Source organism: Nipponia nippon, unplaced genomic scaffold (genome assembly GCF_047370975.1).
Source record: "Nipponia nippon isolate SJK-2023a ecotype South Korea unplaced genomic scaffold, ASM4737097v1 scaffold_7, whole genome shotgun sequence".
Classification (NCBI taxonomy): domain Eukaryota; kingdom Metazoa; phylum Chordata; class Aves; order Pelecaniformes; family Threskiornithidae; genus Nipponia; species Nipponia nippon.
The window spans coordinates 53,006,040-53,033,327 of NW_028262391.1; the positions used below are offsets into that span (position 1 = coordinate 53,006,040).

The following is a 27,288-nucleotide window of genomic DNA, read 5'->3' on the forward strand; positions in this document are numbered from 1 at the left end:
CCATCAGCTGGGGCCATGAGGAGGCAGGGCTGGCAGCTAACAGCGGGTCCTGGCTTTGCCTTGCGCCTGGACGGGCCCTAGGGAAAGGAGGAGCAGGACCTGGCGTGAAAACCAGGCTTGCATGGCCGTGCGTGGCCTGGCCCCTTGCCCCGCGCTGGCCAGGCAGCAGAGGCGAGGCTGTTGGCCAGCGTGAGAGATCCCCCGTGTTTGGCCAAGCCTGTAATTGCCGTGACCTGCCGTCAGCAGCCCTGCCCCCTAAGGAAACACAAAATAACACGCCCCACGGCGCCTGCAGGCTTCCAAACACACAGCAGCCTAGCAGGCTGGTGGAGGATTTGCAGTCATCCCGCCTCGTTACAGCCCTGGACAGGCAAAATGCTAGTTTATGTGCTTTGCAACTCACATAGGAGCTGGGGAGGCCTGGCCAGGGACCCCGAGCAGGCGGTAACGCCCGCTTGCCTCCACACGCCCATTACGAGATGGAGACGCGCCTGGGCTCTCCCTTCTTAGGCAGAATTGCTGGTTTCTCTGCTGGTTTCTCTTCTTTTCGCTGGGTGCAGCCAGAGCCTTGTTCTTGGCAGAGGGGCGAGCCCTGCTGCAGCTCTCCGGGAATACCTGACCTGCCCCAGGTGCTGTGGACGCCTGCACGGCTAGAGGCCTGCACCGCCGGCCTCCCGCCCCGGCGCCAGGCCGGTCCGGGCGAGGCACAGCCGTGGAAGGAGACGAGCCCCAGGCTGCCGTGAGCGAGGGGCAGCACCCGCTGCCGTGCCCCGCTCCCGCTGACCCGGCGCGGCGGCCGGTGGCGGCCGGGCCCCGCCGCCTCAGGCCAGGCCCCAAGATGGCGCCGTCTCCTCCTCCCGACCTCCCCAAGATGGCGGCGGGCGGCGGGGCTCCTCCCCTTTGCCACGGCGCCAAGATGGCGGGCGGCGCGGAGCCGGCCCCGGCCCCGGAGCTGGAGCGGGTGGTGGAGGCGCTGGAGCTGCTGCTGCGGCCGCCGGCCGGGCCCGACCCGGAGGCCGCCCTGCGACCGGAGACGCTGCGCAGCAACGCGGCGGCGCTGGAGGAGCGGCTGCGGCGGGCGCCGGGCTGGGAGGCCCTGCGCGGCCTCCGCCGTGCCGTGCTGGCCCGGGCCCCCGCGCTGGCCGCCGGGGCGGCGGGCGAGGCCGAGCCGGGCTGGGCCGCCGCCTGCGGGCTGCTGGCGCTGCTGCTGTGCCTGAAGGAGCGGCTGGCCGCCCTCGCCGCCCTCCCCGCCGCCCGCGGGGCCGGGCCCGGGGCCGCGCCGCCGCCCAGCGCCGACACGCTGAGCGTGGCGCAGGGCCGGGCCGTGGGGCGGGCGCTGCGGGCCGCCGTGGGCCTGGGCCTGGCGCCGTACCTGCCGCCGGGCGTGGGGCAGCGCCCGGGGCCCCCCGCGCCCCCGCCCTCGCCGCCGGCCACCCGCGGGGCCCGGCTCCACGCCGCCACCGCCGCCCTGGCCGAGCTGGCCCAGCACCCCGCGCTGGGCGGCCCGCTCCTCGCCCGCCACCTCGGCCTCCTCCTCGCCGGTCTCTGCCTGCTGGGCCACGGCCCCGCCGCCCACAGCGAGGTCCGTGGGTCCCCTCTCCTCCTGCTCCCCCAGCGCTGCCAAAAACGCGTCGGGGTCCCCAGCCTCGCCGGAGCTCGCCCGCTGGCACCGCTCCCCGTGCTCCATGGCTGAGCCCATGGCCGTGCTGGGCTCCCGCTCGCTGAGCCCCGGGGCTCCCTGCCCATGGCAGCTCCCGGGCCATGCACCCTGATCGTGATGGGAGAGAAGAGATGGGAGCCCGGGCGAGGGGCTGGAGGGGCTCCGACACGCAGTCGGGACCGTCCTCACCACGACGGGGTTTGTTTTTTTTCCAGGGCATTTCGGAAGCAGAACGAGCACGGTGCCGGGAGGCCCTGCGGCACATCCTGGACCGCGTCTACCAGCCGCTGGCGGTGCGGGAGCTGCTCATCCTGCAGGGACGGCCCAAGCAGGTACCCGGTGGTGGCTGCGGCGGCGGGGCCGTCCCCGGCGCGGGGTGCTCGGGGCGTGTACCGCTTGTGGTGCTGGGCCTGTGTGTTCCCATGCTCTGAGGGTGCCTTTGCTCCCCTGGAAATGTTCTTACACCTTAAAAACCAGTTTAGCACAGCAGCCCCATCCCCGAGTGCTGTGTGAACGAGCGGGTGGAGCTGCTGGGTGCGCATCGCTCGCGTGGCAGCAGCTCGGGCCCCGCCGTGCAGGGGCGTGTGAATTCGGGAGCTCTCATCACAGCACGCGCCACCTTGGCTCGGCAGTCACATCCACTCTGCCCAGCCAAGCAAAGTGCCTTCTCTTCCAGAACCTGCCCCGTTCCATTTGAGGGGACGAAGCGGTGCTGCCTCGGCACCGGCTGCTGCTCGTGGCCGTTTCAAAGGCTGCCTCGTGGCAGCGGGGGGGAGGAGATGGGGAACGGGTGCTCTCTGGGGAGACCTTCGTGTTGTTTGGAGAGTCGCCGGGGAAGGGACCGCATCCCAGCTCCGAGCGGGTGCTGTGGGTGGGTGCGTGCCCGCCTGCCACGCCACAGCTCAGGGTCGGGATAGCACGGGGCTGCTGGCTCCGTGCTGCGCGCCAACCCTCCGTCTGGGATCGCACGCGATTCCCGAGCAGGCGGAAGCTGGCCTTCCCACGTGCGAGGGCTGCAGACGGTCCGTACGAGGCACTTGCGCGGGGCAGCGCTCTCGGTGCATGCTGTGGTTCTTCCGCATAAAAGCAGGGATCTCCTGGTTAAACAAAACCCGAGCTGATATTTGGGCAATACCCTTAATAACATGCTTTAACTTTTGGTCAGCCCTGAAGTGGTCAGGCAGTTGGACAAGATGATTGTTGCAGGTCCCTTCCAGCTGAATATATTTTAATCTGTTCTATCCCCCACCAGTGCAGCAGCGCCAGCCCACCTCCTCGGGGTGTCCGAGCAAGCACCTCCATTCGAACCGCTCACTTTGTGGGTTCGCAGCCTCCGGACAGCTCTGCTGTTTGTGCTGTCCCGGCGGATTGCTTTGCTCGGCCAGGGAGCCTGCGGGCTCACGGTGCCACCTCTGCAGCCCAGCGCTCTGTGCCGGGTCCTGGCAGGGGTCACCGCTGCGGATCCCTTACCTGCATCGAACCCAACTTGTCCCCCGAGCCCCCATGCACCGTTTTGGTAATGAGGCAGAGCTGCTGCCTGACCCTGAGAGGCTTTAATTAAAGGAGGGGAGCTCTGCGCAAGGGGATGCTCTTGGGAAGGCTGGCCTCTCTCATTAAGCCCTAATTCGCTTTGTGCCACTGGATGAAGAAGTGATTTATTTAAAAGGTTTCCCTGTCCTGTGCTCCTGTCTCAAGTCCTGCAGGGCAGGGTGCAGGCTGTTTGCCTGCTAGTGAGGGTTTGCACAGGAGTGTGCAAATATGCTCCTTAGCCTGCTCCTTTGTTTCCTTTCAGAGTCCTCCCTCTCCTGGGGAAGAAACAAAGCCGGCCCTTGTGCGGGCTCCGGCGTGGCTGCGGCGCCTTTGTGGTCAGCTGCTCTCCGAGAGGCTGATGAGACCCAGCGGGGTTCAGGCTGTGGTTCGGGGCATCATGGAGGGAACAGGCGGTGAGTAGGGTGCTCTGACGCTGCTCTTGGCTTCCAGGATCGCAGATTAAAAGAGACTGTGGTGATCTGTCTGAGACGTTTTATCCCATGAGAGGCCCGGGAAAGACAGTGCCATCAGAGCACTGAAATGGGAAACAGCTTTTGTCAGGCCAAGCTGACTCTGTGATGCTCACGCAGATTTTGCCTCTGTCTATGCTGAACTCCCAAACAGTGAATGCCTCCCAACTGCAAATGCCTCTAGTTCGGCGTACACCGTCACATTTGAGGTCCAGACTGAAAGCATCCAAACTCATTTAGTCTGTTTATGCCTCCGTGGGGTCACACCCTGTGTGTGTACGGAGCGCGGCTCGTTCCGAGGAGCTGTGCTGGTGCCGGTTTGGTGGGAGCAGCGCTCGGCGCTGGGCTGTGTGCAGCTGCAGGCGGAGTGAGACCTGTCCCCTCCGGGGCTCGGCAGCCTTGTTCCCCTGCTTCCCGTTTCCTGCCAGGGAGGGAAATTGTTGCTCTCTAAAAGCCAAATCCCACAGTTTCTAGTGCCAAAGCTTCCTCTGGCCAGTACCAACCTGATGACACCATCCAAGCATGACCTCCCTCCACCTCTTAGCTCATACACCTATTTGTAGAAGTTGTTTTCCACTATCAGAGGTCTTGCACAATAATTTTTCCCCTTCTGTCCTTAAGCACAGGTGTCTCCTGAAAGATGCTTGGTTTAAAGAGAGTAATAAAAGCTAGAAACCCAATTTTCTGCCAGAAACATCTGGCTTCAGCCAAAAATGCCCCTGCGTTTGCTGTCAGTCTGAGCTGATCTTGGCTTTCTGCTGGTGTAGCAGGTGGCAGTGGTGCTGAAGCAGCAGCTGTGGACTGGAGAAAATGCGACATGGTTGCAAAGATCCTGGCTTCCTGCCCGCAGCAGTGCCTTTCCCTCGAGGACTACTACCGGCTGGTATGCCCCCAGGTAGGTCCCTCTCTCCCCGCAGCATGCTGGCTCCGGCTGGGAATGCAGAGCCGGCTCCCGGCTTGGAGAGCATCAGTATTGTCGCTTCTGCTTGAGCGTGGCCTGGCTCGAGCCAGGACAACGTGGAGATGTTTTTCTGCCGCTCTGGCAGCGGGACATGTTTCCACCCTACTCTTGAATTTTCCACATTTGATTGAAATGCTGGATAACGTTGCTGGATCACACGAGCTGTTCAGCACTGCGCTACAAGGAGCTCTGTGCTGTGGAGCTCTTGCTTCCAGCCTTTGGCTATGGGAGTGGTGCAGGCTCTTGGTTTGAGCCCAGAAATACATCCCGTGTTAACGTGTGCATGGGAAGGAGACCGGCTCTTCCGTATGCGGAATGTTGTGCCAAACATCCAGCAAAGCAGCGTACAGGAGGCTCCTCAGTCTCCGCTGTTGGCTGCAAGGAGCCGGCCTGCCCCCCTCCTAAGGGGCTGCTGATCTTTATTCCTCTATTGCGGACTTTCCTTCCAGATTCTGGACTTGCTGCACATCCAGGACAAACTGACAGCGCGCCAGTTCCAGCGAGTGGCCACCACCACGCTGCTCACCATGGCGAAAGAGCACCCTCAGCTGGCAGAGAAGCACCTGCTCCAGCCCCTGTTGGCACCACTTCTGCGGTGCTCGGAGACAGCAGGTACCCGCTGGTCGCTGCCCAGCCCCAGATCGGAGAAGGGTCTGGTTTCTCTTCTCGCTGATCTTTGTCTTTCCATCAGAATTTTCTCAGGGGCCGGTGGCTGGGGCTGCGGAGCGTGCAAGCCCGGCTCTGTCAGTTGGGAGTGTGTCTGTGTGGCTGGGTGCACCATATTTACTAGTGCTTGAGTCAAATTGCTATAGCGTAAGAGCCAAGTAGTGGGGCTTCTGCCGTTTGCTCTTTGGGAAGCTCTCCAGTCTGACAGTCTCGTTTTGGGCTTCCGGACGGAAGCCATCAGTTCCCCACACTGAGCAAACAGCTCTCCGGGGAATAATCCATCACGAAGTTGTGGTCTGCTTTGATTTGCTTGTCACATTGCAGAGTTTACGACACTGCAGTGATATTTAGCACTGCTAACGAGGGCTCATCGGTTCCCACGCTGCCCTGATGGAGGGGAGGGAAGGCAGGAGAGCTATCAGGGTGCTTTCTGGTGCTGGGCATGGTGGGGCTGCCATTCTGCTGGAGACCCCTCGGTATGGGGAGGAGCAGGGGTGCTGATATTTCTGCCCTTTGTTTTCAGAGATAGCAGTGGAAGATTTATCAGCAGGGACTGTGCTGGTGACGGAGGCAGAGCTCGGCAGCTGTGTGGAAGATGTGCTCAAGGTATCGTGTCTGATTTGGGCCTGAGGGTAGGCAAGAAAACTGCTCTAAGAGAGAGCTGGTTTGGGACTTTCTGAGCAGTTCAGCGTGTGTGTTACACCATGACAAAAACCAACGTCTCCCGCAGTCGTGATGCTGAGGCGAGGCCGAGAGCTGTGCAGAATAACCTTGTACGCAGCGCTGCACTTGAGGGGCTGCAGCTTTATGCTGGATACCAGAGGCACTGCCTGAATCCTTTCAAGCATTCTCGCCCCAAAACATTCTGCAAGGTGGCAGTGAGCTCTTGCTGGTTGTTTTTTCCCAGTGTCTTTCTGATGTGTCAAAGTACGAAGAGTCTGAGCAGTGGGCTAGTAGCCAAGAGTCTCCATGGTGCTCTCGTATCCTCTTTCTCAGTGAGCTGCAGCGAGACTTTCTGAGCATTGCTAAATTGCTCAGCTTCTATAGGACTGTTGTAGGGTGTACAGCGCAGCTTCAGGCCTTGGGCTGTGATCGTAGAGCAGGTAACAGTAGAGCAGGTGGGAGGTCCTGGTCAGGAGTACCGCTGGCCTGGTGCGTGTTGCCTCAGGCTGTCAATCCCTGTCCGAGCTGATGCCGCTCACCTACCGGCGTCGGAGGTGTGCAGTTGGTCAGAGGGAAGGACGGATCGCAGGGAATCCTGTACATGCTGAACCTTCAGAGGATGCCTGAGCTCTTCTCCCAGGCTGTCATTGGCCCACCCTCCTCTTACGGCCTCCGTGCCTCAGTTTCCTTCCTGTAGAGCGTGGATAATACGGCTCTTACTGAGCCCAGGGTTATCTGTGTGGGAGGGAGAACCTGCTGGGAGCTGCTCTCCCTGCCTCTGAGGTCTGCAGAGGGCAGCGTGAGCCAGAGTGCAGGAGCTGGAAGCCTTCCTACAGCTCCTGCAGCATTAACCCCTTGTGGCGGGATGGGTGGCAGCCAGCTCTTGCGTTGGGCCAAAATGCTTCCAAAATGAGTGACATGGAAAAGAGGGCATTCGAGGTATTGGCGAGCGGCTGGCCAGCTCAGCCCTGCAGTGAGGGCAGCTTGGCAGAGCCCCAGGCTCGTAGCTCAGTGATTGTGCAGCCAGTTGGCAGCGAGGCATTCGCAGTGGGTGCTGTGAAGCGAGCAGATTCGGTGTGGCTCTGAGGCTGCTGAGCTGTCACTGAGGTGAAAAAGAGAGTGAAGGTGAGCTCGGAGGCATCGCAGAGCTGCGGGGAGAGGTGGGAGAGCTGTTGTAGTTATCCTGCTGGCTGCTGTTAGGAAGCAGAGAGCGCGTGGGTACGGGGAAAGGAGGGTGGGCAGCAGCTCAGGCACATGGGAGATGCTGTTAGTGGCTGTGTCCTCACCTCGGGTGTCCCAGAAATGGGGGGGACACTGCAGCTGGTCCCCATTGGGTGTCCCCAGCGGTTTGTCTCCCCCTGCGGATACCTCTCGGGGGCTAAAGGCATTACAGTCTATCTAGTCCCATTGGACAAGTAAGGTAAATTGTTAAGTAAGGACAAGATGAACAGCCTGTTTTGCAGGGACCGTTCTCAGCTGCACCCCATGACACATGGGTTTCCCCCTGCATGAAGTTCATGTTGCAACTGCGGGTGGGTGACCCTTTGGCAGCTGCTGCTGGGTGTCCGGCCACCTCCCCTGCTGCCCTGCGCTCCGGAGCTGCTCTTGGTGCAGGACGGCACCTGGTGGCAGTGGTGGGGCCTCGGAGCTGGGCTGTGTGTCTGTCTGCCGAAGCGGGAGGGATTGCTGAAGCTCAGCAGCAATCCCAGCCCGATGTTCAGGCCCTGATCAGGTGCCGGGGGACGGGGAGGGTTCAGGAAAATGGAAGGAAACTCAGGCCTCATCGGAGAAATGCTCTGGCTTTGCTAATAACAGACCGCCTTCCGCGGTAGAAGAAATGTCTTGTGGGCAGGATGGTGCAGATTTAGCACCTTCTGTGGAGCTCCTTCCTGCAAGGGGTCCCTTGCAGTGACAAGCAGGGTGTTCAGCAGTGCAGATCTTGGCTCTGGCGTTTGGGGGAGAGGTGGGGTCCATCCTTGTGCTCCCTGTGAAGGAACAGGGCTGTTCGGCGGAAGCCGCTCTTCTGAAACCTTCCCTCATAGCTCCTTTTTCTGCCTTTCCCACCAGTATCACCAGTGCTGCGCTGCAGGCTTCGCTGCCTGCCCTGACAGCAGCCCAGCTTTCTGCTGCGCCTTCCAACCCAAAAGGACATCTCCAACCCAGGAATTCAATTTTAAGAAGCTGGTGACTTGCTTACTGGCATGCCCCTAGGCAGGCTAAGCTCTTAAATGCTGTGATTGTTGTAGTATTTTGCGTAGTAATGATGTGTTGTAATGAGCTGGCAGGCAGAGACCAGTCTGGAGGGCTGCTCTGTGGCTGCCGTTCACAATGCGAGTGCTGGGGGAGTGTGGGGCGGATCCGTCCTTAATGGCGTAGTGCTGGAGGCCTGACAGCAGCCAGATTAGCGAGGAAGACTCCAGCCTGCGGGGGATTTGCAGGGGTTTCTTGCCTAGCAAGTGTCATTTGATGCTGAGTGGGAAACCATCCTTGGGGCTTCATCAGGGAGGCTTTGTGTACAAAATGTTCTGGTTAGGAAGAATGGCTCCACAGGGATTAGCGCAGGAAGAAAGGTCTGTTTGCATCAGTAGAGCAGGGCAGGACATTATCAGGACAATCTCCCTCCCGGTCCTCCTACCTGGGTTGTCACACTGCCTCCAGCAGGCAAAAGCTCTTTGGTCTGTCCCCAGGGCACTTCCAGCCCTGGAGCAGGCGATTGCTCTCCAGCTGCGGGTTTCGGAGGTGTGGGGAGTGCTCTGGTGTGAAGGGACAGCATCTCCTGAGCAGGTAGTTCACCCGCTGAGACAACTGGAAGTCCCTTGGAGAACTTGTGAAGAGACTTTATTTCCCCCCCCCTTTTTTAAAGCTAAAAGCTATGGAGGGGAGATAGAGCCTGCTGAAATGAGGACCTGAACCCAACAACCCTGAGTAAACCCTGAGTCCAGCTGGGCAAGGCTTGGTATTTAACCATTTTCTAGACCGAGTTTTCCCAGCATTATGGCTTTGACTGAAAGCATCCTACCTGGCTTTTAGTTTTGGACAATTCCTTTACAAGGATTAAAAAAGAAACGCAATGTTGTAAGACTTCTGTGAGTGTTTTTCCTGTGCTCTGTGGGCAGCGAGGTAGGACTTGGGTGCGGTGAGCTGGTAACAGTGGCTTGCCTGGGAAGGGGGTGCTGGTTTCGTGGAGGAGGGCATTGACAGCGATTCGGGAGGATGCTGCTTGAGATGGAGGAGAGGAGCATGGCCCTACAGCCTCCTCGGAGCCCCTGCAACCCGCTTGCTCGGCTCAGCACACGGCTGCCCTGCTAGGGACTGATCTCTGTATTGGAGATTTGGCTCTAGGTGCAGTATTTCCATGAAGATTTGCTAATTCAAAGGTGCCCGTCGCATCTCTCTGCAACGCAAGACCTTACCCCTAAGCAGCAGACTGCCCCAATAGCTAGCTGCTGCGTTCCTGTAGCTTGGAGCCCTGCTGTGGTTAAGCAGATGCTAGGAGAAAGATGGTGCTGAAGGCTGCTTTAAATACAGACTATGGCATAATCAGGGAAAACAGGCTCCAGACTGAAAGGAAGAGAGGCTGTAAACCCTCTGCCGTCCTCCCTGGTGGCAGCCGTTCTGCGCAGAGATGTGCTTTCTGTCCTTCCCTTTGCCTTCCCTCTGCTCCACGCAGGTGTTTGACTCTCCTCCCCGTGCCTTTCTCTCCGTAGGTGTATGTGGTTGGAAATGACAGCTCGAGCCTGCTGCTGGGATCCTTACAGTCAGTCCTGGGAGTGGTTTTTTCCCTTTATTCCTTCGCCAAGCAGAATGTGTCATACTTACGGTAAGGAAGGATTGTGCACGGCTTCTTCTGGGGTTTCATCTTCTCCGTTCTGCCCACCTCCAAAGGACGTGCTGTACATGGGCACGTACAGAAGCCGAGACCAATTTTCTCACCCTGAAGAGCTCTCACTCAAAGTAGGCAATAACCGCAGGCATAGGCACGGTGCGTGACCTTACTGGCAGACCTGTGCCTGAGGAAGCAGTTCTCGCGTTAGTTTTTGTCTTCCCTGAAGCCAAAATGTTCAGTGTAGAGGCAAGCGTGCCCCGCGGGAGCCATGGGAGCACAGGTTAACTCTTCGTGCCCGCCTAGGAGCAGGGATTGTGGTTGTCTGTGGACAGGCGCTGGGACCTGGCTGGGTGTCAGAGGGGTCTGGGTACCAGGGATTTAGAAACAGGAGAAAAACGGGATAAAACAGCTTGAGTGCTGGCTTTTGGGAAATACACGATCATTCTTCTCCGATCTGGGATCACGCTCTTGCGATACGTGCAGGACCTGCCTCTCGGCAGCTGTCCCTCGCGCTGCGCCCAGCTCCTCCGCGACTGGTGTATGATGGTGAACACCGCGTGCGTCAGTCACGGTGGCAGGGACAGTGGTGACCAGATGCTGGCTGTCCTCTCTCCTTTCTCCTCCCAGGCTTTCCCTGGGCTGCCCTGAGTTTGGGCCAGCCTAGCAAATACGCTCCCGGTGGGTTTATGCTTTGCTTTGGTGATACTGGCATGCGGGTGCTGGGGGCTTTCCCTAAAAGGTCCGTGTTGACACGGCCTCTGCTATTAGTAAAGACATTGTTGATCACTGCGAAGAGTAGTGAGTGCAAGTTTGTAGAACGAGCCAAGTTAACACTGCTGCTGGGTGAACAGAGTTGCTGCTCACTTCTCTCTTTGCAAAGGAATTTGGCAGGGGTAACTAAAACCAAAGCTGCCTGGAAGTGTTCAGGTTTCCAGACCCCTGGCACAGCACTGCTACTCTGCCTCATTAACCTGCATCTTTCCCTGGCAGGGGTTCCCATACCACCTTCCAGTGCTCCCTGTCTCCTCCCTCCTCTTCCTTGGCACAGCTGACAGCTCTGTGCTTTGTCAGGTTGGCGTGAAGCACCAGGCACGGCTTGCCAAGGCTGCGTGGAAGTGGCTGTCCTTGTACAGACACGCTGTTCAGACAGCGCTCCCTTCCTCACTGGCCTGAAATCTTGAAGGACCCAGATCCTTCCATCTGGGAACGCCAGAAGGACAGGATGCGCTGCTGATCCCCTTATAAACTGGCACAAATGCCTTCAGCCGCCGGAGCTGGCGGCCCAGAGCATCCCAAGGAGTGTCCGTGGTTGCTCCGGAGCACTCTTGTCCTTTCCCTTGCCCCGAGACACGCGGTCCCGTCGCAGTGCTGGTGTGCAGGGAAGGGTGCAGCGGGCAGAGCAAGGTCATCACTGCTTTCTCTCTCCTTGCCAGCTCCCTGTGCCAGGAGATCCTGCTGTGGTTCTTGGAGAAGTCGGAGCGAGAGGTGTCGCTGGCTGTGCTGGAAGGCTTTGTGGGGCTGAACAGCAGCGTGCGCGCCCTCCACCCGCAGTGCCAGTTCTGTGCGGGCAGCGAGGGTGGTGCTGCCATCGCGGTGGAGGAGACCATCAGGTGAGTGCTGGTGGGGCCGTGCCAGGCGTGGAGGGCAGTCCCCGGGCCTTATTCAGCACGTAGGGTGTTTCACGGCATGCCTGGCAGAGAGAGCCCCGGTGAGCGTGGGGCTGCTAGTGCCATCCCACCGCAGTCTCGTCCCACCAGGTGCCCAGGTAGCCCAATGCTCCCTGAATTCGGCTTCCACCCTCCAGCCTGAGCCTGTCTTGTGGCAGATCGCGGCTGTGTGGAGCGAGTGGAATCCCTCAGGCGTGGGTGACACCGTCGCAGCAAGGACTCTAGTGATGCCAGCCTCACGGAGCCAGCAACTGAAGTCCCCTCCTGCTCTTGCAGATGGTCTCCACAAGTAGAGGCAGAGTGTGGCCATGTGGGGAATAAACTGCAGCCATTAGGTTCCAGCCACGCAAACTGGGACTGCTGAGCAATGTGACATTTGGTTTACCGAGGGGTAGCTGTTATTCGGCAGGCACGAGCCCAAGGCGATGCTATGGAGCAGGCAGAGTGCACAGCTCCTGCCCAGGAGTGTCCACGGGCTGGGTGTGCTGGGAGCTGTGGCACCCGTAACAAAACCCCGTACAAATACGCTCGTTTTGGTTTCATTTCAGTCTATTCCTGACCTGAATTAGAAGAAGGTCTGCCCTGGGGTCTGTGCTGGTTAAACTGGGTATAAATTAAAATTACTCCTTAACGGCCATGGCTCTGCCCGTGTCTGTCCTACTTTTATGGCTATGACCGTTGCATGAATTAGCCAGCGCTAATCCTGTTCTTTATAGGGTGGCGGGATTAAATGTGTTTTTTGCACTCATGGTTTCTGTTGATGTTACTCCTTTAATGAATGCAGGTTAATTAATAAACTGAGTGCGTGATCGCGTAGACCAAATGAACTGAGCAATAGTTTGGCTCAGTTGCCCCCAGGCTTCCACTCGCTGGTGGTGCTGGGAACGAAGGTTTCCAAGAGGAGGCTGAAGCAGGGTTTCACCTTGCTGTGGAGTAGTTCAGAGCCAGCCCTGGAGGGGGTCTGGGTACATTCCTGTTGGTGACACAGTGACCTGTTTCAGCGATGAAGATGAGGCCCTCTACCAGAAGGTTTCCTTGGAGCAGTGCCATGTGGAGAACTTGGTGGAGCTCTTGTCTCACTGCCAGAAGAGTGGTCTAGCCGGAGACTTCTTCATCCGCTGCCTGAAGGTAAGGGCAGGCAAGTCTCTGTTTGGGGCACATCTGCAGGAGTGGTTTCCCTGGGCCAGGCGGCCTGTGTGGCAGATGGCAAAGGGGACCGGTCGTCCCCTTACGTGCCTGGGGAGCACGGAGCCAGGGTATGGCACACGGTGGAGCCGTCCTGCTGTGTGCCGGGCAGCAGAGCCTGGGAGAGGGAGGCAGCCCTGGTCCCTGAAGGGGTTAACCCTTGTTCCTCTTGGGCTCATTTGACAACAGGAGCATATCTGAAGTTTAATGGTGTGTTAGAGGCTGCAAATAATCCCTGTTGCTCCCTTTGATCCCGCTCTGAGCCCCTGCAGTTCCCTCCTGGCCTTGCCTGGGCTGGGCTTTCTGTGCCCTTGCTGGTGGGTAGAGCCCCAGCCTGTAGTCACACAGGGTTTGCAGCGTCCCGGGTGTAGGGACGCTGCTGTGACACAGGTGGGACACGCAGGAACCATGGGCAGCTCTCGGAGACCTTGGTGTACCGAGTGGAAGGTCCTGGTTGTGTGAGGAGTCAGCATGAGCTCTGCGAAGGGGTCGGGGTGTCCGGGTGCCTTTGTGAGGAGGCGCTGCCAAAAGCAAGGCCGCAAGCAGAGACGCAGCAAGCCTCACAGCCCGGAGGATGGTTGGCGCTCGGTGGTGCTGTGCGGTGTCTGCAGGGACGGAGGTTTGCGAGGGTTTGGCCTGGTGACAAGCGTGTGTCTGGAAGGGGCCGAGGCTGGAAGAGGGGAGGTGAAGGGGAGCCCTTTGCAGCAGGGTGGAGGTCTGGGGAACGTGGACCTGCTGCGCCCAGGACCACTGGAGCGGTGACCGCAGTGTTCCTGGCACTGATTGCCTGTGTTAACCATTGCCTCTCTGTGCTTCCTTCCCGGCAGGAGCTGACTCGCGTGGCTGCGGAGGACGAGGCGGATTCGAACTCGGCTGCAGTGCCTGGAAGGAGCCTCCTGGAGCTGGAGCAGTACCACGCTGGGCAGAGGAGGAAGCTGCTGGTCCTGCAGCTCGTGGCCACGCTGTGTGAGAGCGTCTCGGACACCGTGTTCACAGACATTGCTCAGGTTGGTCATGGCAAAGCCCTGGGGGATCGGCAGCTGGAGCGTGTGGCAGACCGAGCTCTGAGCCGCTGGGCTCTAAGGAGACAATGGCTAAGAAACAGCTGGAGAAAGCTAGAGCATCCCCAGGAAAAGCAGTTTATTGATTCAGGTGCAAGTGTCTCAACAAGACACCGTCCTGTGCAGTGCCAGCAGGAAGGACAGAGTCAGCTGCAGAGACAGGAGGGAGCAGCCCAGCAGACATCTTCGTATTTGTGTCCGTGGTTGTGTATTAAAAGCCAAGCGAGTAGTCCGTGTGTTAATCAGAACTCTGACTTACCAGCTTCTTGTCTTTATTTTGAGCAAAATGTATTCCCGAGCTTCACAAAGCTTAAAGACATCTGCACCCGACAGACCTTTTTAAGTGAGTGCTTGCTGCCTGTCCATGGTGTTGGTGCCTGGGTTTTCTGGCCCGACTCAGCAGCCACCTCCAGGAGCTGCGGTAGCCAGGCTGCCAGCCGGACGAACGCGGCACAGCACCGCTGCCGCGTCCTGCTCGCCCCATGTCCCCCAGTAGGCCATTCGTGGCTTTTCTCTGGTTTCTGCTGCTGAGATGCCCGCACCGAGTGGTGTGTCTGGTCAGCAGGGCTGGCGTAACTGTGCTCATACGGCCAGCGCTTGTCCATGTCGTCATGAATGGGCAGCCGCAACATTTATTAAATATTATAATTCCAAAGGCCAGCTGAGACTCATTGAACCTGCTCCCAGAAAGGATTGTTAAAATCTGGCACTTCTGTCCGCCCTGAGCCCACGCTGCAGCAACGCTGAAGGGGATCGCCCGTCCTGCACCATGCCGGGTCGGGAAGGCTGCTGGGCGCCGAGGGCAGCACGGTATTCCCCAGCTGATCGGTGCATTTTAACTTCCTCATCCTATGTTTTTTGGTTTTTTTAAACTCGGTGACCTGGTTACGCCAGTTAACCGAACGGCTTGAGCAGAGGCGGTCACTGCTAACGCAGGTTTCCTCACTTTTCTCTTTGGGACAAAGGAGTCTTTGTGTGCTCTGCAGCGAGGGAGGGGACCCAGCCGGTGTCACGGCGGCGCCCGCTGGGGCAGCAGCCGGCGCTGCTTTGTCCTCGCCTGCCTCTCCATCATCCCGCCCGCGCGGGCCCGGCTCCGCTCCCTGGGTCAGAAAGTTGGGATGGGAAATGGGGAAGGATTTTGTCAGGTTTCTGGGTCCAGCTGTGAGTCTAGTATAAAAAGAAACAACCACCGAAAACGAAACCCGGAGCAAGCCATTACCCTTCCAGCCGGGGCTGTATTTCAGGGAGCGCTCCCTCGGGCTGGGACAGCGGTTGCAGGGCTGGTTGGAGGTGGGTTCTGCCGCACAGGGCTCCTCGGGGCGTTGGTTCTTGCTGTGGGCGCTCCGGAGCGTGGCTTTGGGCATAATCGGGTCGGAGCAAGCAGGATCCCTCTTCCCAAAGCCAGACCCCAGGAATTGCGGCAGCTGTGGACCCCCTCAGTTGCACAATTTATTTTATTTACATTCCCCCCCCTCACAACCGAGTTTCATGAGATCGGCTTTATTCCCTTGGTGTACACCAAGGGTGCTCTCCTGCATGAGACAGAAACGTGCCCCAGTGTTTTATTTTTCAAGCTTTTTTCCCCTTCCAAATGAAGGTAGGTTTTTTTCCCTTCTAGATTTGGTGGGGCTTTTTAACCTTTTGTTTTTCTCAGTAGCTGACTACTGATAGATCATTTATTCACGATGTTCCTATTTTTTACATTAAATACAATTTCAACCCCTTCAGCTTGTGTGTCGCTTTTGTGAGAGCAGATGTTCTGACACTTAATTTTACTTTCTTGCTGTTTGACGGCGTTTCTTCTCTGGATTAATCAGCCCAGAAGGTACCTCCGCCTTCTCCGCAGCCTCTCCCAGCCGGCCTCCCTGCGCTGCGGGAGGGCTGCGCTTAACGAAGCCGGCAGCGATCAGCTCTCCCGCTGATAAGGAAACCCGGTGCCCGTGCCCTGGAGGCTGTGGGGTTTGGTGCAATAGTACCTTGTTGCCCTCGTACTTTGTTTTCCAAAATAAGAGCAAAATAGTTCCTCTTCTTTTGCAACGCGGCCGTTATGCAGGAACGACCCCGGTCCAGACCCTTCTCGGCATCGCTGGGTGCTGCCGGAGACGGCGAGCTCGCCCCGAGCCGTGCGGTGCCAGCGCAGCTAGCGAAGGCGTGGAGAAAATAAATTCACTAATTTCAAGCCCCGTTAGAAAGGCGGGAAGCCTGTGGGATCAAAGATGTTGGTGCCAAGTGTGGAGAAGGCCAACACCAGCCAGGCGGGATCGTTATGGGCTCGGGGGAAAAAAAACTATTGTGAGAAAATGACAAAAGAAGTGACACACGTGGTAAACGGCCCGGCTCCAGCATCGGCTGCGGTGGGTAAATGGTGTCCGAGAGCAGGGAGCTGTGGGGCGGCCGGCAGGAGCTGGAGCCGTGTCGGGGAGCGACCCTGGCCTGGGGAAGGGGCTGCTCTTCCCCAGAGCTTGCAGGGGGCAGACAGGCGTGATTTTTGTTGTAATGAAGTTTGAGCCATGCTAAAAGCCCTGCTCAACTCCGGCCATTGCTGCCGTGCCGTGTGCCGGCGGTCGGCAGCACCGGTGCCTTCCCAGAGCCGTGTGCTTTTTAGCTCTCGCTGTCTCTGCTTGCATCTATTTGCATTTTCCAAGCCCAAGCCTTTCTCTAGCACAATTTCCTACGAACTCTTTGTGTTTCCTCGTTATTGCCGCCACCCTGACCTTCCCTCTCTGACTCATTCTGGTTGGCTTTCCAGCTCCCATCCCATGGCCATGGTGGGGCAGGACAGGGGGCAGAGAAGGGGCTGGGCTGCCTCCCCCTGCCCCTGCAGCCCCCACGGGGGCTTCTGCTGCCAGGAGCAGCCACCGCGGTTTAACCATCGCTTTGTCCTGGGGCTGCGGTGGACGGGCAGCGTGAGCTTGCCCAGCCCACGCCGGAGCCCGGCAGCTGATGGACTGAGCTGTGTGGCTCAGCCGCCTTCCCAGCCTGGCTCTCAAAATCCTCGCCCACCGGTTCAGCCGTCCCGGCGCGGGGCTGGGGGCTGCCACCCTGGCAAATCAGCCCGGCTGTGCTAATGCCGGAGCGGTGGGCAGTGGTTCAGGGCTCCAGCACCACCTTGGGAGCCTCGGCTCCCTCCGGCATCCCCGGCGCATCCACAGTGGTGCCAACAACAGGGAAACACGAAGGGTTTGTATGAAATGGTGCTAGAGAAAGGCTCAGGCTTGGAAAATTCAAATAGATACAGAGACAGCGAGAGCTGAAGAGCACGCGGCTCCGGGAAGGCACCGGCACCCCGAGGCGCGGGCAGGGGCGGCCTCCCGGGAGCGCCCTGGGGATCCCCCTCCTAACTGCTCTTCCCCGCACTCTCTGCTGGCAGGTGGAGGAATTTGTGGCAGCCACGCTGCAGCGGGCCTGCCTCAGCCCGGCGCGGGGCCCCGGCGCGGCAGCGGAGGCGCAGACCCTCGCCATGGCCATGGGGCTCGTGGCCGCCATGCTCAGCGGAGCCGTCCAGGTGAGGGGGCAAAGCCACGGGGAGGGGGGAGACCGGGCACCGTCGTGCCGTGCCCGGCCGAGGGGTGCCACAGCCGCTGCTCCAGGCTCGGGGTGCTCCCTGAGCTGGCGTCCCTCTTTAATCCCAGGGTGTATACGTATATATATATTATTTTTCCTTAGAGCAGTGCCAGGGTGCTGGCCGAGGGTTTGATCCTGGCAGGGCACCCCTGAGAGCCCGGTTAATTAATTTATAATCCAAAATCCGCTTCTGAGAAGACGCTGACAGAGCAGCGCAGTCACATACAGCATCTTTAAATACCAACGCTGCATCCTCTGCGTCCCTATGCATCCACGGGCTCCGTCTCCGGAGCACAACGGGCTTCCCGGTGTGGGCTGTAGTGTTCTTGGGAATCCTCTGTGAAAACGGCACCTTGCTCGGTTATGCCGTTACGCGGCGTCGGCTGAACTGCCACCGGCGAGCGATCGCATCCCTTGGCGCGCTGCAGTCGCTCCGGCTTGTGCTTACATCACCGAGCTGCCGAGGTTGCTTCATCCCGAGACTCGCCCAAAGGAAAACCCAGCTGTTAATGGCAAAAGTTGATTTATTGTGTCTTATTGCTAAATTCCCAACGTTGGGAAAAGAACGTTATTTAGTTGGAGAAAAGTTAAAACCAGAGTCTTGCGGCTCTAATGGGCCCCCTCCCAGGCAAGCTCCTGCTCCCGCTCCGGCGTTAATGGGAGCGACTTAACTCGGCAAATTGAATGCAAAAGGTTTGGGAGGTGGCTGCAAAGCCATTTGGCTTTCAGTGGCCGAGGGTTTTTTATACAATCCTCCAAAAGCTCCCCAAAATCTCTGCTAAAGCATCGCTTTTCAGGTCTTACAGCCCAGATTTGGCTTCTGGGATTAGCGGTTAAATCCAATTTAGGGCAGGAGCTTCTGCCCCTCAGGCACCGCAGCCTCGGGGCGGGCAGGTCGCAGCTGCCTTGCCTGGAGCTTCCTTCCAGGCAGGACCGCGGGCAGGACCGAGGGCAGGACCGAGGGCAGGACTGAGGGCACAGCACTGGCAGTACAGTGGGAGGGATGGCCCCAGCGCAGCCCCCACGCTGGCCGCGAGGGTCCCACACCGACACCGCTCTCCTTTGGGCTCTTGCCCTTCCCACCTTCTCCTGCGGCATCTCCAGGCCGGGCCGGCGAGGTCACGGCTGCTGCCGGCTGCTGCCCTGCCGGAGATGCTGCATCTGGGATCAGCCACGAGATCAGATGTCCTCGAGAGCAGCTCATGGCTCCTGGAGCCCGGCTCGCGCAGTGGGGATGAAGGGCGGCCAGCTTGGCACGGCCGCGGGGCTACAAAACGGCCTCTGGGGCTCGTGCACCTCTGGGCTGCCTGCCTGCCTGCCTGCCTGCCTGCCTGCCAGGAGCATCCCGGGGAGCGAACCTCCCGTTACGGCCGTGCCAGCGCTGCTTCTCTCTCCGCCACAGCTGCAATCCAGCGACTTCGCCGTGCTGAAGCGGCTAGTGCCGTTGCTGGAGGAGCTGTCCCGCACCTACCCCGAACCCCTCACCCAGGAGCTGGCCACGGACCTGCGCATCGCCATCTGCACCCGCGGGGCCTTCTCCCCCGGAACGGTGGGCGCCGCTGCCGACAGCGTGCTGGGGAGGAAGCCGGGGACAGGAGTGCAGAGCCCTGCCGGCATCCCCGGTGCAGCCCCAAGCGCAGGGGGTGGCCAGGCACTGCCACAGCACCGCCGCAGCAGCCCCTCGGCTCCCAGGGAGAGGAGTGGCGAGCAGAGTGAGAGCCATGAGCCCGGCACTGCGGGTCCCGCTCCAGCCCCATGTGCCGACAGCCCGGCCCCGGCTGGGCTCCAGGAGCTCCTGGTATCGGCCTACGACCCCCAGCCCCCCGGCCGGGCAGCCGCCCTGCGCCGCCTCTCCAGCCTGATCACGCAGCAGGATCCGGAGGCGCTTCGGCTTCAGGAGAAACTTCTCGAGGTACCAGGCTCCCGCCGCGGTCCCTGTCCTGCACCGTGGCACGGAGCTGGGGCTGAGCACGCCAGTGGGCTGGGGGTGGGCTGGGGACGGTCCATATCATCGGAGCCCTCCGAACTTGCCGTTGCTGTCGGCCGAAGGCGCCAGGCAAGAGGGACCAGGGCTGCCACCGTGTGCTGCCAGCCTGGCGTGGGGCTGCTGCCGACGGCGTTCCCCCCTCCTCGCAGGTGTTCCTGGAGAACGTACAGCACGAGGACGCCTTCGTCTACCTCTCGGCCATCCAAGGTGAGTGATGCCCAGCCAGGGCGAGTGCCGGCACTTCACAGGAGAATGTTTTTGTGCTGGGGGGCCTTTGGGCAGCGAGGGTGAAGAGCAGCAGGGCGGCTGCCCGGCCGGGGGGCTCAGCATCTCCTGCCCTCCTGGACCACGTCTTCATGCCATTTGGTCGAGCCTGGAGCCACAGGCGGGCTCTGCGCCATGTTCCCGAAGCCAGCGGGCTTCGGCTCCCGGTTGTAGTTCATTTACCCTCTGACTGAGCCGCTGATCGGCACAGACCGCAGGCACCTCCTCGGTGGAGCCCTGGGCAGGTTCACCCTTAGGGCATCCCCCAGTCCCCGTGCCGAGTCCATGCCGCCAGCCTGGGGCTGCGGTTTCAGCGCAGCGCGGGCACAGCCCCAGCACCCCAGTTCTGCACCAGGCTGACGTTTTGGCTCACCGGTCTGTTCAGCCGTGGCTGGCAGAGGAACCGGGGCCGTGGGGACCCGCTGGTGCTCCCTTGCGGCTCTGCCGCCTCCCTCCCCATGGCCAAGGCGGTAACTACCGACCGGTGCCAGCCAGCCGTGTGGAAGTGGAACCACGGCAGCTTTCTCTGGGTGGGTTCCCCGATCCATTGTGTCTTGTGGCTGGCTGAGGAGGGAGAGCAGCAGCGGGCACGCACCCGGCCCCAGCGCTGGTCCCGGCCATGCAGGCAGGAGGTGGGGAGCAGCAGGCAGCAGGCAGCGGGCTGGCAGGAGAGCAGTGTGCCGCTCTGCTCGCTGCCCTCCTCCCCACGCTGGGCTGCTGCTGGGGTCACTGGGTGCTGCGGCTGCTCATGCCGCTTCCCGGGAAACCCTCACAGCCATGGCACCAGGCTGCCCGTCGGGATTTGCAGGCAGGTGCCTCCGCACCTGGGATGACGCGGGTGTCCTCTGTGATGCCGGCGGGTCGTGGTGCGCCGGGTTACTGGGAAGGACGGTGCCATTCCCATGACCTGAAGCAATACGGGCGCCACCAGGAGCCCCGGCTGCTGTTGAGGTAACCCTCAGCAGCAGCTGGAAAAGGAGCTTATCACCGTGCTTCCCTCTGCCTGTACGGTCTTGAGTGGGACGGGTTTGTCCTTGCCCTGCGGGTGAAACACAAACGCTTCAACCGTCCCCGGGTGATTAATACACCCTGTGCAGCTGCCTCCGTGTTTCGCAGCCCGGCTGCGGCTGTGATTAACCCTGACGCGGTTCCTTGCGGTGGTGACTCACCCAGCCTGCGCTGCGTTGGCAGCAGCACCTGCGGCGTGCCGCGCGCGGTGCTGCCGTGCGTGGTGCTGCCGTGCGTGCCAGGTGGGCTCCTCGCTGCCCTGGTCGGGTTCCCCACCGCAGTGGCAGGGCTTGCCCGCCAGCCGGCCGTGCCAGTACCGGGACCGGAGCCGGCTGTCGCGGCACGGCTGGGAATTGCCAAGCCAGGTTCTGGCAAGGTGGTGCCAGAGGAGAGGTTGCTGCCCCGCCAGACGTGCCCGGGCTTGAGGAGGGTAACCCACGCCGGGTGCCCTCCGATAACCGGGGAACGGGGTTGGAGGTGAAGGCGGCTGCTCCTGGAGGGCAGGGGAGCTGGGGCTTGGCCTGACTCAGCGCTTGGCACTGCCAGGGCAGCCTCTGCCACTCACTCTTTCCCTGGAGAGCAGCTGCCTTTCACCATCGGAGACGCACCCACCGCCCAGGGAGCCCGGTGCTGCCAGAGCCCTGCCGGGTGCCTGCCCCCAGCCTGGTTTTCACCCAGCGCTGCCTGCGATGCTCCATTCAGGCTTGCTGGCTCCGGGCAGCTCTCTAAAGGGACGGCAAAGCCAGTGCATCCCTGCGGTGTAGCCCGATGTGTGCCCTGCATCCGGGGTCTGACCCCTCTTCATTCCCGAGGAGACACGGCCGGCACGGGGTGCGCTTGGGCTCCGGCTCCCAGCCCGGGCCAGGCAAACCCGGGGGGGTTCCTGGAGCCCCGGTGGGAACGAGGATGCGCCAGCAGCGTGTGCCCAATGGCCAGGAGCTGAGAACAGCGACCAGGCACTGTGCCCAAGTGTCGCCTGCGGTACCCGGCTGCCCCAAAGCTGTGCCAGCTTGGGGAAGAGCCCCGCAGCGTCCGACGGCCGGTGTACCGGGTTGACGCTGGGTTGATGACTATTAACCAGCAGCAATTAGCGGGCACCTGCTGCCAGCTGCTGAATTACTTATCTTTCAGCTTGGCACCCAACGGCACCCGGCACTGGGCTGCCCCGGTGCTGCGACTTTGCATGGAGGGGCTGTGGGATGTGCCATGGGGCTGGGGCAGTGCAGGGGGTCCCGCGGGTGACGGCTACACCTGCTGCACCAAGGGCACCAGGGCGGCACAGCCGCCGGCCGTTCCTCTGCCGAGCGTGGTGGCACGTGCCGTCCTCCTGCCTGGCCCTGACCCGTGCTTTCCTCTCACTCTCCCCCCAGGCGTTGCCCTCCTCTCCAGCGAGTACCCGGAGCGGATCCTGCCCGTCCTGCTGGCACGGTACGGGTGCCCGGCGCGGGGCACGGAGGACACCGCAGCTGCTGTCACCAGGATGAAGCTGGGCGAGGTGCTGATGCGTGTCACCCGGGCTCTGGGTGAGTCCCCGCGGGCACAGCAGTGCTGGCCGCTGCCGGCAGCTGCCGTGCCGCTCGGCCCCTTGCTGCACTCTGCCGCGCTGCTGGGTCTGGGGCGTAAAGCCATCCGGGGCTTCTTGTTGTCTGGAGGTGAGAACCAGCTCCCGTGGCCCTGCCACGGAGGGTTGGAAGCTGAAGGGCGCCTGGCCGGGGTTTGCTGGTGGGCAGGAGCAGGGCGGCGGGTCCTGCCGGCAGCCCACCATCCCCTCAGCCGGCAGTGCGGGGCTCGGAGGCTGCCGGGAAGCGCCCGGGCACGCAGGGCTGAGGGGTAAAAGCTGGATGAGGCCTTTCCGGCAGCCGCTGTTGGGACACGTCCTAAAACACCTTGTCTTATTCCCCAGCAGAGGCCAGGGCAGCGAGAGCAGGCAGCCGGAGCTCTCTGCAGCTGGGGAAGGTGGCAGCCGGTGTCCCCGCTGCCAGGGCAGCTGGGCAGGGGTCCCCGATCACCGGCCGGGTGCTTTGTCCCCAGGTCGGCCATGGCAGAGCCAACCTCCCTGGCTGCCTGGCCTGCTGGAGCTCTTCTCCGGGGCACAGCCACCGCAGCGGCATCCCCTGGCTGTGGCAGCATCCCCGAGCTCTGCCCGCTGCGGGCATCCTGCCAGGGCTGGTGCTCCCTGGGTGTGCTGCTCCCCTGCCCGCTGCCGGGATGGCGATGGGGCATCCTACGGGCTGGCAATCCCATCATCTCCCCGTGGAGCTCATGCCAGCGGCGGCAGAGCCTCTTGGTCTCTAAAGGCCCCTGGGTTATGTCCGTGTGTCCAGCCCTCCCCTTGCCTGGCGCTGCAGCTGCGCCGCGCTGGGTTTCCCTCGGCAGCTGCCCACGGCACGGCTGGCAGCGGGATGGTGGGCACGGCCTCTGCCGCGACTCTCCCTCCTCCCCCCAGTGCCTCTGCCGCGGGCAGCGACTCCGGCGCGTCCTGGCTCGCCTGCGTATTTATAGAACAAATTGCACGATGTTGTTTCTGTTGCAAAGCTTCAGAATTCAAGAGCGAGGATTTACCCGGTGCTTCCAGAAATGCTCTGCTCTGTGCAGCAGCGCTGCTGCGGTTCAGAGCTCTCCTGCTTCTGCCTGGGGGCTGCCGTGCCTCCCTCCTGCCCCGTCCCTGTCCCCGTCCCTGCCTGCCATCCCGCTGGAGCGGCTTTTTTCCCATCCAGGAGGGGATTTTGCACCAGGCACCTATCGCCCAGCAAACAGCTGGTGTGGGCAGCATGGCTGGAAGCGCACGGCAGCCCCGTCCCAGGCGTGCGGTGCCATTCCTCTGCCTCCAGCACCGCGGGGCCGAGCACCGTGCCAGGGTTCATGGAGACCTTGCACCAACCCACTTAGCTTTCGCTGCAAACCCATTACGTCTGCTCTGGGTGCGCCATGTCAGACCTTTTCCCTTCTCTGTCAGGGAGCACGTGCCTTGCTTGCTGCAGGAAGGGAAACGCTTCGTGCTCTTTCTGTGGCCGCCCGGCACAGCGCCAGTGTGCTGTTGGCTTTGGAGGAGATGCATCATGCTTGGATCATCCAGCACGGCTTGGACTGCCATAATACCAGCTCCTGGGGTGCAAGCACGGAGCAGGCTGCATTCCCCAGCAAGCGTGGCCGTTCTTGGCGTCACGCCGCTGCCCCGAGCTCTGCCACCCTGTGCTGCGCAGAGCCATCGCTGCCCTTCCGAGCACGCCGTCCTTTAGTAACAGGGAGGGCCATGTAGGAGGAGTGAAGCTACAACTGGACGGTCCTACAGAAGAACCCGCTGCCTGCTGCCTTGCCTGTTCCTGCCCAGCTCTTGCCCATCGCATGCAGTATTTCCCCTCCTTGCACACAGCCGGTGCTGGCAGGCTGTTGGCGTGCCGGCGGTGCAGGGGCTGGCTGGTCCCCAGCCCCTCACAGCAGCGGTCCCAAGCCCCTGTGTGCAGGGTGATGGGGTCCCACTGCTGCCTGCAGGGCTTATTCCTGTCCCCACATCCTGGGGCGTCCCGGGGCATCCCACTGCCTCCGTTGGCTGCAGGACACCAGCGTCCGAGGGGCTTACGGGGCTTGGGAGAGCCAGGGAACCACCGAGCTGCGGGTCAGCTAGCCCGCCGGGGCTTCCTCCTTTCCTCCGTTACTCCCAGGCAAGTGCCACCCCGCGCTCCCCTTGGCCGGAGCAGCCCCTGCCCGGTGGGAGCCATGCCCACGATGTGGGGAGCGCGGCCACTGGCCCAGGGCACCTCTTGTGCCGGGTGATTGAGCATGCCAGTCACGGGCTCTGCGCGCCGACCTCTAATTAGGCGGCTCACACATCCGCGGCGCCTGCGTGTGCTAATTGGGGGGGGGTTGTGCGGCTGAATTACGTGAGAACTTGGGCTTCGCACTTCATTTCTGTGTGCTGTATCTGCGGTCACCTCTGAACGGCCCCACGGGAGCCGGGGGGACGTGGGATGCACCGAACGGCTCCAGACAAAGGTCTTTGCCATGGGGTGTGTGCTGCCGGGGTTTGCCGGCACCCCGGGGACTGCGCCACGGCATCCTTGTCCCTGGCACCACGGCGGGTCCCCACCGGGGCTCTGTCTGTGCCTTGCTCAGCGCTGCGCCCGGGTCCCTGCGCTGCGCACAAGCCGTGCTCCAGATGTTGCATCCAGCTGTTCGGTGGTGCTGCAAGGAGGGGCGGGGGCAATCCGGCTGCTCCTGATGGAGCGGGGCTTTGGCAGGAAGGGGCTGTGGGTTTTTCCTTGCCCATGACGTGCTGCTCCACTCTCTTGCAGGGGACATGGTGTTCAAACACCGGGAGCCGCTGGTCCAGGCCTTCTTGCGGGGCGCACGGGACCCCGACAGCGCGCTGCGGGCCAGCAGCCTCTCCAACCTGGGCGAGCTCTGCCAGCACCTTGGCTTTCAGCTGGGCTCCATCATCCAGGAGGTACCAGCTCCATCCCGGCACCGCCGGCCCCTTCCCCGGGTCCCTGCCTGGGGAGCGTGGGGCCATCGCTCATTAACAAAGGTGGTTCGTTAGCAGATGGCAGGGCTGGTGCTGGGGGACAACAGCCTGGGGTTTCCATAAAGGACCTGAGGGATATTTGCTGATAGCGGAGGGTATAGAAGTCATTGGACCTGAAGCAAACACTCAGGAAATACTAGCCCCCGGTTTTAGGGCTAAAAGCTTTGTAATCAGCTAAAGATGTCGCTTGTGCAGGGAAGCGATAGCCCAAGGAAATGCACGGTGCCTGCTCCACCCATGGCAATCGCGCTGGAGGAGGAGAGCTGGGGGCACAGTCCGTACCCGCCAGAGGCACCGCTCCCGCTTAAGGAGACCTCGTTACCCTGCCCGTTATCACGAGGCAGCTGAGGCTGCGGGCTCCTGGTGCGATGCGATGCGGCTGCCGCCGGAGCTGTGGTCCCACTGGGGTGAGCCTGGCACCGAGGTGCGGCAGCCCTCGAGCTGGTGGGTCTGTGCCCCCACGGGAGCTGGAGCTTCACCCCTTGTGCCGCCCGGGGCAGGAGGGAAGTCAGGAGACATCAGGGATGCGGAGCTCGGGTTCCCTTCTCCCATCCCTGCTCGCAGCCGCTCGGCATCGGTAGGGTACCGGCAGCGTTTGATGAGATGCCAATGCACCACACACAGCTATTTCGGGAAGGCGCTAGCTCTGCTAATTCTCCCGGCTGTCACTGCCGGGGGTTTAATTAGGTTCCTTCGACTCTGCTTGCTTTTTATAAAGCTTTCCAAGGCGTCTGCGTGCCGCTTAGCCCCTGCGAGAGATAGGGCTGCTCGGTGCCCGGCGCCCTGCAAAAAACCAGTCCCCCCAGTTGGGTGCCCAGCAGGGGAACGTGTGGCTGCCCCAGGCTGGGTGCAGGGGTCCCATCCTCACCCTCCAGTCCCAGGCCATCCCCACCACCATGGCCGGCTGCTCTGCTGCGTGTCCCCCTGCTGATGGCCCCGCCGCCCTGTCCCCACAGGTCACCTCCTGCTTGACGGCCATAGCCAAGACGGACCCCGAGGCGGAGGTGCGAAGAGCCGCCGTGCACGTGGTGGTGCTGCTGCTGCGGGGGCTCAGCGAGAAGGCCACCGAGGTGGGTCACCTCCCCGCTCGTCCCTGGGGCAGGAGCAGCCTCGCCAGGCTCCTGGGCATCCCCGGGCACCAGCACGGTGCCCCTCGGGGCCAGTCCCTGCCCCCTGGGGGCTGCAGGGCCCATTCCCAGGCAGCTTCCAGGGAAAGTCCCATGGGACCAGGACCTCCAGCTTGTGCTCCCCCCCAGTGCTGGATCCTTCCCGGGGAGGGGTGTCCCTCTGAGCTGCTTGGCTGTGCCGTGGGGCAGTGCCATGCCATGGGGCAGTGCCATGCCGTGCCGCAGGATGCTGCCAGCTCTCGGGAGCCGTGGGAGTTGTTTGTCACTGATTTGACTTGGAAATGCCCTGTTTTTCCACGGAGCTGTGGCCTCCCTCCCCGCTTCCCAGCAATGAGCGTGTTGGGACTCAGCTCCCACGGAGGAAACAGCCGGTTCCCTACGGGAATCCCCGCGGCACAGATCTCGGCTTCCCCTCACGCCCCTGTGCCGGAGGGACGCTGCAATGCACCGCTGTGCTGAACCGTGCTGCCGGCGTGTGAGGAAACTGAGTCACCGGACAGCCGGGGCTCAGGCCTGGGGCAGCGTGGTGGTGGTGCCACCGCCGCGTCCCAGCACTGGCAGCGTCGGTGGAAGGGGCAGCACCGTGCCTGCCGGGGCACGCCGAGGGTTGTGTTTCGGGTTGTTGCGGGTGCGGGCGTGATGCCGGCGGGTGCTGATGGTTCTCCTGCCCGCTCTGCCCAGGTGCTGCAGGACGTCCTCCGGGACCTCTACCGCCTGCTGAAGCACGTGGTGGCAACCGAGCCCGACGGTGCGACGGTGCTGCACGCCCAGCTGGCACTGGAGGAGCTGGACACGGTGATGAGGAGGGTCCTCTTCCCCCCGCAGGCGCTGGAGAAGAAGATCGTGGTGCTCCCGTAGTGGGGCCAGGGCTGCAGAAACGAACTGTTCTTGCTCTGGCATCGGGGCCAAGCGGCTCCCTGAGGCGAAGGGTTCGCTGTGCCCTCGGGAGGCTGCCGGCGGGTTCCAGCTGGGGAGGAAACTGCAGCCTGAGGAGGGTGGGTGGCCACCCCTGGGCTCCCCGTGGCTGGAGCAGGGGGGGCTCGCTGGGACGGGGCGGGGGATTAAATGCAGACGTGCTCAGCCCTGCATCCGTGACATCTCTTGGAGCCATGCAAAGCCCCTCGGTG

The 27,288-nt window shown here is 61.6% G+C and overlaps 1 protein-coding gene across 2 annotated transcripts; it reads left to right on the forward strand.

The window, feature by feature from the left end:
• Nucleotides 1-856: 856 nt before the first annotated feature.
• Nucleotides 857-27,229, forward strand: TANGO6 (transport and golgi organization 6 homolog). Of its 2 annotated transcripts, none has more exons than XM_087738800.1 (17): nucleotides 857-1,582; nucleotides 1,876-1,992; nucleotides 3,453-3,603; nucleotides 4,428-4,555; nucleotides 5,071-5,233; nucleotides 5,811-5,893; nucleotides 9,658-9,770; nucleotides 11,210-11,386; nucleotides 12,445-12,571; nucleotides 13,456-13,635; nucleotides 17,060-17,194; nucleotides 18,656-19,165; nucleotides 19,390-19,447; nucleotides 21,883-22,035; nucleotides 24,805-24,956; nucleotides 25,991-26,104; nucleotides 26,843-27,229. In XM_087738800.1, the coding sequence occupies exons 1-17, from the start codon at nucleotides 872-874 to the stop codon at nucleotides 27,017-27,019; spliced, it is 3,249 nt and encodes a 1,082-aa protein (XP_087594926.1). In that variant the 5' UTR covers nucleotides 857-871; the 3' UTR covers nucleotides 27,020-27,229. The 2 variants fall into 2 exon arrangements, with proteins under 2 accessions (XP_087594926.1, XP_087594927.1); XM_087738801.1 differs by having other exon boundaries at nucleotides 4,431-4,555.
• The last annotated feature ends 59 nt before the right edge of the window (nucleotides 27,230-27,288 follow it).

Excerpts from the sequence above, each read along its gene's own strand:
- TANGO6 (XM_087738800.1), top strand. The coding sequence starts at position 872 with ATGGCGGCGGGCGGCGGGGCTCCTCCCCTTTGCCACGGCGCCAAGATG. Across the intron at positions 1,993-3,452 it reads TGCAGGGACGGCCCAAGCAG|AGTCCTCCCTCTCCTGGGGA; the intron begins GTACCCGGTGGT and ends GTTTCCTTTCAG. Across the intron at positions 9,771-11,209 it reads CAGAATGTGTCATACTTACG|CTCCCTGTGCCAGGAGATCC; the intron begins GTAAGGAAGGAT and ends TCTCCTTGCCAG.